Below are 12,375 nucleotides of genomic sequence, written 5' to 3'. Positions count from 1 at the left end.
CCTCAGGACTAACCCAGACCCGAGACTCAAATTAAACAAAATGATCAAGGGCACTGACAATTCTTTAGCAGCTTCACATATGACATGAGCCGGTATACCATCCAATCCCACACATGTATTGACATTGAGGTTTTGTAATAGACTATTCACCTCCATTTCATTCACCACAATTCCCGTATAAGCTATTGGTTCATTCATTCCTACAATGATATACTCTTGCAAAGTGCTCGCTCAGTAATTCCACTATATCAACTGATTTGGTTACCTCCCTACCATCGGCATTCTTTAAAATCATTCTGCCATATACATTTTTTCTTTTACTTGCAACATATCGAAAAAACTGTTTGGGATTCTCTTTAACTGCATGGCTAATGTTCTTTCATAATTCGCTTTTGCTTTTCTTACCACACTCGTTACCCTTCTAGCCTGCGCTTTATACCTTTCATGTGCCTGCCGGTCACCTTTCTCCTTAAATTCCCTCCACAGTTGTTTCTTTTTTTTGCAGCTCAAGCTTAATGGTGTTATTCATCCATTTAACCCCTACTTGATTTATTATTCGGACTCTTGGTATACAGTCAGCCATTGCCTCCTGCAAACACTTCTTAACTGCCTCCCATGCACTATCAACATCCAGCCCTCGCAGTTTTACATTCCATGGCACTGAACCAATCAAACTCCTAAGCTCGTCACACTTACCAGCCCGATAATTCCACATGTACTCTGTCTTAATTGTAAATTCCACACCTTTAGCCACCTCCCAAGTCAAGACTCTATGATCACTCTCACCAATTGGTGGCAACGTGGTCATATTCGTTACAGCCAAATTCTCAGATGCAATTACTAAGTCAAGCACTCTCGAACCCCTAGTGTTTTCCATTACATGCTGTTGCAGATAGTTATCCCTTAATAACCGCATAAAATTCAATTCCTTCCTCCCGTGTGTCCTCTCCTCCTTCCAATCAATGTTATCATAGTTGAAATCTCCCATAATAATTACCCTCCATCTACTCATTACTTCTATTTGCTTATGCATACTACCTCCACCATCTATTCCATAACCTGGTCTATAGCAGCACCCAACTGTATATTTTGTTCTGCTAGTCTCAATCTCACACCAAATAGCCTCAAATGTGCTCTTTTTTCTATCCTGCAGTTCAACTTCTATTCTCCTTGGCTGCAGCTCATCAGCTATCATCAATAACACTCCTCCCCCCCTCCATTTTATTCTCCCTGTCACTCATAAACACACCATACCCCTCACATTCAATCCCACTAGCTATATCATCTTCTGTCAGCCTTGTTTCACTAATGCCTGGAAGTGCCAACCAAGGCCAAAAATTCTTCCTTCTTGTTCCTAATACTTCTGGCATTAGTATACATGAATTGCAGAAGCCTATTTGTCTCATCCCTATTTTGATGCCTTATACTAACTATCCCATTTTGATTTGTTGTCCTTCGTACTCGCTCGGGCATATTACACACATTCATACACTCAACTGTCTCCCTAAAGTCTGCATATCTGCCCCCCCCCCCCCCCTTAATAGTATGTAGCCTCCCTCGATGAGTCCCTGATTCCCTGGAGGTCTCTCTCTCAATAATAGTAATAATAAAATCTGGACTACTATATGTCACTTGGATTTGATAGGGGATTAAGAAACTTGAAGAGGATAACAAAAATTATATTAAGAGATTACATGTTCTCTGACAAAGTATAGATAAGATGGAAGGGGAATTATGATTGAGACAATTTTATGGAAGTATTTAGAAAATGAATAAAGGATGGATTTTTTAAAGATAGTGCAAGGGAAGGAATGAGGACAAGAACCCATCAAGAATCATGTACACGGGAGTGGCAAATCAATACTTAAGGATGGACAACATGCCCCTAGGCCATTTATAAACACTCATTCCTGCAGTGAAATTTGAACCAACAACCCGTGGCTGACATACTATCTGCTTGGCCAACCAAACTAGCAAAGAATATTAAATGATACTCAATTACATCAAAGTAAGAGAGAAGTATATATATATTTTTTTAGTTGAGCACTACTACACATGCTAAAATAATTTGCCATTAAGCACAAGCTAAATTTTGTATGAAGTGTTTCAAAGCTTGGTGAATAAGTAAATTATATTTGGTAAGAATTATATTCTTGTTTTAATTCTTTACCCAAATGTGAGTGAGGAAACCAAAGTTTGTGCATGAAGTATCTTTACAACTCTACTTGCATGTAGAGGTTGTTGATCAAATTATTTCAATATCTCATAATGCGCAGCATACTTCATTTCAAGAAAGGGTCACTATCCAGATCCTTCTCTCCTGCAATGATTTAGCTTAGCTTTCAGTATCCCCACACAGATCTAGCTCCTACTGAGAGTTAAACAGAGGTTTAAACTCTCAGTTTAAACTAGCCTGAGTAGTGATCCTTCTCAAAATGATACATGTCTGAATGAAGGAATGGTGCAGTGCATTATGACAGCATGTGAAAGCAATTTAATGTGAAATCAACATTATCTACATACAAGCTGCTTGTATGTAGATACACGAGGATGCTTCACATGCAAATTTTTATTTGCTCTTAGTGTTTGGGATGATGCTTGGGTAAAGGATTAAAATAAGAATATAATTTCTTATCAAGTATAATTTATTACATAGTCTTTATTAAATCACAGCAGAATAAACTCACATCATTATATATAAAAATTACAATTATTATATTATTATTGTTGTTCCGGGCAACTCCAAGGAGTTGACAGACTCATCGAGGAAGGCCCTAACATCATGTCAAGAACAACTATTCGACATTGACACAGTATCTATCATACCTTGCCTTGAACTCATTCACGGTCATAGCACCCACAACAGACTCTGGAAGCTTATTCCACTCATTCACCACTTTCCAAGTAAAAAACCTAGCTCTAACACCCTTGTCAACCATGCTCTTGCCCAGCTTCCATGCATGGTCCCTAGTCCTCCCGCCACCAGTCATATTTTCAAAAAATCTTCTGGATCAATCTTATAGAAACCCTTCAGTTATTTGAATGTCTCAATCATATCACCCCTCCTTTGCCTATCGTCCAATCTCTGCAACCCACAAATCTTCAATCTATTCTCATAAGGTTCATTCCACAGACCTATCACCTTGGTCACTCGTCTCTGGATCCTCTCCACTTCCTCCCCATCACGAAGAAACCCTGGTGCCCATAACTGGGCACAGTAGTCCAGATGGGGTCTTATCAAGGCTCGATACAGAGGAACAACAACTTGTTTGTCTCTGCATGTTAAAGTATTTTTCAGAAGACAAGTGATTTGATGAGCTGATTTAGTCACTTTTGCAATGTGCCCCCACCCCCCCAACTTCAATTCCCTATCCACCAACACTCCCAAATCCCTGGCCTCATCAATCTCCTGGAGCACAGCTCCACCAATGCGATACACCACCGCTATTCTTTTCACCCCAAAGTGCATAACCTTACACTTTGCCACATTAAATTGACATCCATTTTTCCTAGCCCAGTCCTCCAAACCATCCTCTAACATTTTGACATCCTGTGCACTCACAATTGCTCTACCCAACTTTGCATCATCAGCAAACAAGTGAACACTTCCTTTCAAATCCTTTCCTATATCATTGATGAACAAATTGAAAAGCAGTGGTTCAAGAACAGAGCCCTGCGGCACACCACTAGTCACAAGCCGTCTTTTAGACTCCACTCCTGCATAAACCACTCTCTGGTATCTCTCCTTCAACCACCCTCCTATCCATCTCACCATCCCTATATCTATCCCCATCTGCTCCAGTTTAGTGATTAGGGTTCCATGTGGTATCCTGTCAAAGGCCTTGGCAAGGTCCAGTAGTATCACTGTAAACCCATTACCCCCTATCCAGTTCAGCCGTCACTGTGGTATAGAATGTGAGCAAGTTACTGAGGCATGATCTACCCTTCACAAAACCATGTTGTCCCCCATACAATATCCATCTTCATCTTCATCTATCCAATCCTGTATTCTTTTCTTGACTAATTTCTCTAAGACCTTGACAATGATTCCTGATATGCTAATCGGTCGGTAATTTACAACAGCAGTCTTGGAACCACCTTTATGCAGTGGAAGTATTTTCACCTCTTTCCACTCCCCTCGGGACTAACCCAGACCCGAGACTCAAATTAAACAAAATGGTCAAGGGTACTGACAATTCTTTAGCTGCTTCTCGTACGACAAGAGCTGGTATACCATCCAATCCCATGGATGTAGTGACATTGAGGTTATGCAATAGACTACTCACCTCCACTTCATTCACCACAATTCCCGTATAATCTACTGGTTTATTCATTTCTGTAATGTCACCACCTGGAAGATATATACTTGCAAAGTGTTCACTCAGTAACTCAACTATATCAACTGATTCAGTTACCTCTCTACCATCGGCATTCTTTAAAATCATTCTGCCAAGTACATTTTTCCTTTTACTTGCAACATATCTAAAAAACTATTTAGGATTCTCTTTAGCCTACATGGCCAATGTTCTTTCGTAATCCTTTTTTGCTTTTCTTACCACACTCGTTACCCTTCTGGCCTGCGCTTTATACCGTTCATGTGCCTGCCGGTCACATTTCTCCTTAAATTCTCTCCATAGTTGTTTCTTTTTTTGCAGCTCAAGCTTAATGGTGTTATTCATCCATTTAACCCCTACTTGATTTATTATTCGGACTCTAGGTATACAGTCAGCCATTGCTTCATGCAAACACTTCTTAACTGCCTCCCATGCACTATCAACTTCTAGTCCTTGCAGTTGTGCATTCCATGGCACTGAACCAATCAAACTCCTAAGCTTGTCATACTTTCCAGCCCGATAATTCCACATGTACCCTGTTTTAATTGAAAATTCCACACCTTTAGCCACCTCCCAAGTCAAGACCCTATGATCACTCTCACCAATTGGTGGCAATGTGGTCATATTTGTTACAGCCAAATCCTCAGATGTAATTACTAGGTCAAGCACTCTCTGACCCCTAGTATTTTCCATTACATGCTGTTGCAGATAGTTATCCCTTAATAACCGCATAAAATCCAATTCCTTCCTCCCATGTGTCCTCTCCTTACTCCAATCAATGTGACTATAGTTGAAATCTCCCATAATAATTACTCTCCTTCCACTCATTTCTTCTATTTGCTTGTGCATACTGTCACCACCATCTTTTCCATTACCTGGTCTATAACAGCACCCAATTGTATATTTAGTTCCGCTAGCCACAATCTCACACCAAATGGCCTCAAATGTGCTCTTCTCTCTATCCTGCAATACAACTTCTATTTTCCTTGGCTTTAGCTCATCAGCTATCATCAACAATACTCCCCCCCCCCCCATTTTATTCTCCCTGTCATTCCTGAACACACTATACCCCATCACATTCAATCCCACTAGCTATATCATCTACAGTCAGCCATGATTCACTAATACCAATAACCTGTGGTCTGGAAGTGCCAACCATGGCGAAAAACTCTTCCTTCTTGTTCCTAATACTCCTAGTATTAGTGTACATGAATTTAAGACCCCCATTAGCCCCAACCCTACCTTGATGCCTTATATTAACTATCCCACTCTGATTTGTTGTCCTTATTTGCTCGGGCATATTATATTCATTCATACATTCAACTGCCTCCTTAAGGACTGTATATCTACTCCCCGCCCCTTAATAAATCTAGTTTCCCTGAATTTGCACATCCACTACATTCAGCAACACTTTCTCAAGTCTCCTTACACCGTAACCATTCAAATGCAAGCCATCCATCTTATATAGATCTTTTCGCCCATCGAACTCTCTCCACACGCCCACAAATTCCACACCACTCGTCATACATAACCCACACATAAAGTCATTCGCAATTATGGCCCTCCTTTTAAACATTTCACTGTCATACCATGGCAAAAGACTAATCATTCTAACTCTCTCACTCTTTTCTTTTGCTACCTCAAACAATTCATTCAGGTCTTCTATCATTTCCATTTTATCTCCTTTCAAATCATTCGTACCTGCCACAACAATCATTTCTTTCACCCTTTCCTTTTGCTCTCTAATAGACTCAGTTACATCCTTTATGGTCGCACCAGGTTGGTACGATTTTGTCAAATCCTCTACTAACACACCTCGTACTAACGAGTCTCCATACAGCATCCTATCCTTCATTTTGTTCATGTTCACACTCATACGCCTATTTTTCCTGTCATACTTTTTATTATTGGCTAGTTCATTCAGTCGACTTTTGCTCATACGCTCTAGCTGCTATTTTGCCCTTTGTATCGCGCCATTCAACAACGCGATCTCACTCTTTGCATCTATCTCATCATTTTTATTCTCTGTAAAACCATTAATACTATCATTCACACTTTCTACATTCACACTCTCACAATTCTCTGGTACAACCGCGCCGTTTCTTGTCATATCCCTATTTTCTTCATTCTGAAGTTTGACAAAAATATCACACTCACGATCCGAAATACACTTCAACTCCTCATCCTCCCTACATTTTCTACACACATTCACTCCTTTATTATCATCTAACCACACTCTGACTGCACTCCGCAAAGCATACATTTCGCAGATAGTACACTGAATCATCTCCTTTACATTGCCGTTCTTGAAAGAAGATGGTGAACCATCATTACTGGCCGCCATTTTCCTTCGTACTGGAGCCATACTTACTAGTAACATATTTTATCAAATTATAAATTATAAACACCAAAAACACACAAACAGACGCACTAAGATACGCAAGGCAAACAAAACTACGCAGTATTAAAGTAAATTTATCAACGATAACTGAAAATAACGCTTATCTTATCAGGAGCTTTCACAAACATTTATAACATAATCTATGTCGGTCGCCGCTAGAGGGCGACTTCCCGACATAGATTATGTTATAAAACACTTTAGTACACTAACTACACTAATAAAACTACAATAATATACTAAAATTACACAATTAAATCTAACAAAATATTAATAAATCAACAAAAATCACAAATCTTTCAGGAGCTCTCCGACAGTACGTCCTTTCACCAGCTAGCCTCTACACCACCCTGAGGAAAATCTTTAACCATCATATTAAATCAAATCAAAATTTATTTATCAATCATTTTTACAAATATGAATATTCAAAAGTTAACCTGTGAGAAAAAAAATAACTTTTGAGAATAATAAAATGAGATACAAAATATATGCTAACTGCAGCTGTTGTATATCTGAGACTCATCATCTCACATATGCTATATAAGTTAAAATAAGTTCATCTTATAATTTTTAGACTAGTACCTTTACTGAAATTAAAATCAACTTTGACATAATCTTTTCCTTATTCTTCCTACTTTCTAAAAAGTAGGAAAAATATGGAAAAGTAGGCAGTGTGAGATCTACATAGATCTTTTATAAATATTTTGGAAAAGTGGAGATGAAGAATTTTTTACCTCATCATGGTAGACTTCATACAAGTTTACGATGTTTTGATGACCTTGGCACAACCTTAACAGCTGGATTTCCCTTGTACTATCAATTCTTCTGCTTACTATTTTAACTGCATAGGCTACACCAGTTCTTCTATGGATGCACTTCCTGCAATGGAGTTGAATCAATATCTGGTTTCACATTATTAAATTTGTAAATTTGGAAAACAAAAACAATTAGGAAAGAGATTGCTGATCACAAAGCTCTAAGTAGGTACAATTCATTAACAGTTACTGTATTTTTGTTTCCTACATTCCTGTATTTTTGTTTCTTAAACATTTCTTACATAAACATAATATTATGTTCACGTAGAAAATGTTTTTACATCAAGTTGCAGTACTGATTGGTCTGTATAATCCTTCAAGTTTAGTGATGTGTACCATGCTATATTCCTTTAAGTCAGGATTACAGATATTCTTCCAGATATTACAGGGATGCCTGGTAGAGGTTCTACTGAGCTAGAAGGCAAATTTTAGAAGCTGAAAGGTAAGTTGTTTTTGAAAATAATTAATGTTAATTGACACATTTTTTCAGGACTTTTTTTACAATGAGTGCTAGTTTGCTTGTATGGTTCTAAGAGCTGTTACCTGTATACTGTATTGTATATTAGGTACTGATGCAAAAAACAATGGTGAGCAATTTTCAATATGCATAATATTATTTGCTACAGCATGTGAACTTATTCGCTTTGCAAGGTGAAAGGATTTATGGTAAGAAAGCATTGTGACACGAGTGCCAGAAATGTGAGGAAAGTAAGAAGAATGACATTATTAAAACACTTAAGGAATAGAACAACGTAGTTAAGGATATAAATTAAATTAAACTTTAATAAATAATTTCCGATATTTCGGCAACGTCACATTGCCATTTTCTAAAGGAACTTACAAAAAAGTTACGTGCGTGTAGGCACTACAACACAGAAACTGGAAATGAAGCTATTGTTCTCCTAACAGTCCTGATGGTGCCCTCTAGCGGACTAAGTAGGTGTTCTTGGCCGTTGGGCTGAAGGTTGGGCTGTGTTGTAGTGCCTACGCGCACGTAACTTTTTTGTAAGTTCCTTTAGAAAATGGCAATGTGACGTTGCCGAAATATCAGAAAATATTTATTAAAGTTTAATTTAATTTATATCCTTAACTACGTTGTTCTATTCCTTAAGTGTTTTAATAATGCATAACCAACGTATAAGCCTGTCTACGAGAAGAAGAATGACAATTACAAAAGTTTAGAAATGTGAGTGTGAATTTCAAAGAGGTTGTTTTTGCAAGTAAGGTGTTGGAAGTGAGCAATGGTGCATGTAGTATAAGTGACAGCAAGAATGAAGCAGTGGAAAATGAAGAGAATTATCATATGGTAATAATGAGAGAGACAGTATGCTTATGCAGATTTCTTCACAGAACAAAACACAAGATAAAATGGTTGGAGAAATGCTTGATGAGTGGTATGACAGAGAAGCAAAAGAAGCAGGAGATGTGATGAGAGAGAAAGCAGAGAATTAAAAAGCAAAAAAGGGATGATAAAGAACGAGTTTTGTATAGCGATTCCATGATAAGAGGAATGTTTGAGCACAGTGTAACAAAATTGTGAAACCTGGAGCCAAGATTAAGGATGTTAGCCATGCTGTAAGGATGCAGAGAGGGAAAGTAAAAGGGATGGTTATTTTGGTAGGTATTAATAATTTAACAGGTGACAAGTGGTGTGCAAGAAGATACGAAAGAGTTGCTGGGAATAGAAATACGTAGAGTGCGAGTGTAAAGAATGAAATTCTGCTGCCATGAGAGAAGGCAAGCTGAGCAGAAGAGCTACGATTGTGAATGAGCAGTGCACAGGTTGTATAGGAAGAATAGTGTGGAGTAATTTAATAGATGAAAGGACTTATATAAAGCAAATATGGTTTGCATTTCAATGGATTCCGAGTTATATGTCTTGAGAAATTATTATTCAATGAGAGTTTGAAAGTGCAGAGTCAATGAAGCTAGTGTTCAGGAGGGATGTGGGTGAGTGATGTTAGTGGTGCATGCGAGATGGTTAAGAGATGTTTGAGGAACACAGTATTGGAAGATAATACCCAGTGAAGAGGATAAATTAAATGGATAAGTAGCATCATTAAGATGGAGTTGCAGACAAAGGAAAAAGTAGTAGGAGGAATATTAATAAAAAGGTGTTTGGTAAGTCCATGATCATACAAGGCACAGGAAAGAAGGGTGACCTCTATGGTAAGGGAGGCCAACATTATTGATGAGAGAAAGTTAGCTGATTAGGTGCTAATGGAAATCAATCCCAAATCATGTCAAATTCACTATGACATGAGTAAAATGAAGACTGCGGAAGGATGACTAACGAGTACTGATGGTAGCGAGGTAACAGCAGCTAATGAAATTACTGCATTAATGAGTGATCATTTTGCAAGGCTTTATCATCTAGGTGAGATACTGATCCGATGAAAAAATAGAAGTAGATGAATTGGAGACAAAGTATTGCAGCACCTTAAAGTGTATTTGCTTTAAGATACTGCAATATGCTTAAAGCAATATTTTTAGACTTCACGAAGTCATCTAGAAGAATGTCACATGACAAGTTGAATGAAAGTTGAGGATGATGGATAACAGCTTAATAAGATGAACCAGAGACTACTAATCTCACAGAAATCAATATGTGGAATGAAAACTTGAGTTTCTGGGAGGAAAACACAGCTACCTCCATGTGAGATTGGCTAACTAACCTTCAACTGAAGAAGCCCACAAAGATACCTCTCATCACATCAAGAATCAAACTAAGGATTCTTCCAATCAAAAAGTGCACTATACTGTTATCCTTCCAACTATGCTAAGGAAAGAAAATCTGGAGAGAAATTGTTCAGAAGGAAGTAGTACCGTTGACAGGGTGTAGCATAGAGGCAGCCTGCCTCACAGCGTGGTTAATAAGGGCTCTTGTTCAGCCATATTGTGGTAGGCGCCGTTGCTACACTAACAATTCCTGTTAGCAAGGCTGTATTCATGGGTGTGCGAACTGTGTAGTGGCACAGGGGCCCCCCCCTCAAAGCGCAAAAAATTGAAAAAAGAAAATCAATTAATTTTTTTAAATTATTGTATAAATTAATATTGTAATTATTATATAAAAAATATTATTATATAGAAAAATATATGTATATAATTTTACAACCAACTATTGTTGTTATAGTAAGCGAAATAAGATCATAGCGCTAGAGCAGTAGTATTTGAAACTACTATAGGGAAAAGTGCATTTTAAAGCAGGTGTTTTTAATAATTTTAAGGAGTTTTTTGATTTTAGTTTATGATTTTATGAACAAGTAAGTATATACACGTACTGTCATGGCAATTTTTTCATGTGACATTACTTGCAAAATATTTTAAAAAATATATTTTGTAACCTGGTTTTAGATTATCCGACATCAGAATTTTTCTTCAATAGCAGTTTTCAATCTATATTAGATTTATTTATTTTCTAATATTATCTATTTTAGATATATTTTATTTATCAGGTAAGTAATTTTGTTTTAATTTATTAACTTATTTTATAATTAAATCTATTGTATTTAATTCTAGAGTATGACTAGTCGTGAGAGAGAGATTATTATGGAAGAAAATACCCAAGTGGGCATTAAAAACGAAAGCGAAAACAAGAAAAAGAAGCGGCCGAGGAACGTCAAAGAAATTCACTGTTTAAATTTATGAAGTTGAACTCATATATTTGTTCAGATATATCAGTTGATAACAGGAGTTCTGAAATAACTACAAACAGTTCTTCGGCTTCAACATTAATTAATAATGAGAGTTCTGAAATACTCAAAGGAAGCGGAGAACATGATGCATTTGGTCAAATAATGAGTACTGAAGATCCAAAAACTGAGACACCAGAGGAAGGTGAACTATTTACTATTGATGATCCAGAAACATGGCCCAAAATTCTGAACAATGTAACACTAACACAAATTGTACAACGTGGTCCACCGTCTCCTCTGACAGAAAATTATTTTCCAAAAGATGAGATACAAGAGATGTTTTTCCACAGTTCACTATGTTAGGATTATTGCAAACGGAGAGAAGCAAAACAGAAGATGGCTTGTATATTCAAACTCTTCCAATTCTATTTTTTGTTTTTGTTGCAAATTATTTTCTTCTGATGATAATTTTTTGTCTAATAATGACTTTTCTGACTAGCGACATGTAAGTGAAAGATTAAAGTCGCATGAATGAAATCCAGTGCACATGAAATGCATGTATTCATGGACACAAATGGAATGTAATTTAAAAAATCGCAATACAATTGATCAGGCAAATCAAAATGTCATAAAATTTGAAGCAGAATGGTTAAGAAATGTTTTAAGACGAATAGTAGCAGCAATTCTTTATTTATCCGAACATAATTTAGCTTTTAGAGGTAATTTTGATACTTTGTACACAGTCCATAATGGTAATTTTTTTAATAATGGTAATTTGGTAATTGCAGAATTTGATCCACTTTTAAAAGATCATTTAATGCGATGTTTGGAAAAAAAAATTATAAGTAAAAAACAAAATTCGCATCTATCACTCACGTGCAAAATGAATTAATTGTTGATATGGGAACCAAAATTCAACAAAATATTGTAAATATGATACGACAGGCAAAGTACTATTCAATAATTCTCGATTGTACTCCCGATGTTAGTCATCATGAGCAAATTTCAGTAATTTTTAGATTTTTACTTATATTTGAAGCAGATATTGAAATTCGTGAACAATTTTTGATGATTTTAACAAGTAATGACTACTGGTAAAGGTATACATGAAAATATAAAATCACTTTTGAATAAATTAAATCTTAAATTGTCAGATTGTAGAGGGCAAGGATATGATAACGGAGCAAATATGA

General features: G+C 36.8%; 1 protein-coding gene across 3 annotated transcripts in view; it reads right to left on the bottom strand.

Annotated features, from left to right (window-relative positions):
* The window catches only part of LOC150104645 (ribosomal protein S6 kinase alpha-5-like), a 547,165-nt gene that overhangs the window by 30,221 nt on the left and 504,569 nt on the right, over window positions 1-12,375 (bottom strand). For all 3 annotated transcript variants that reach the window (XM_090395839.1, XM_090395841.1, XM_090395840.1), the window contains one exon: window positions 7,467-7,611. In XM_090395839.1, coding sequence (XP_090251965.1) covers window positions 7,467-7,611 — 145 coding nt within the window. The remainder of the gene's footprint in view (window positions 1-7,466; window positions 7,612-12,375) is intronic.

The sequence above is a fragment of the Typopeltis vanoorti genome, chromosome 7, assembly GCF_054136105.1.
Source record: "Typopeltis vanoorti isolate ZY-2024b chromosome 7, IOZ_Tvanoo_1.0, whole genome shotgun sequence".
In the NCBI taxonomy this organism is placed as follows: domain Eukaryota; kingdom Metazoa; phylum Arthropoda; class Arachnida; order Uropygi; family Thelyphonidae; genus Typopeltis; species Typopeltis vanoorti.
This window is presented reverse-complemented; position numbering and strand designations above follow the sequence as displayed.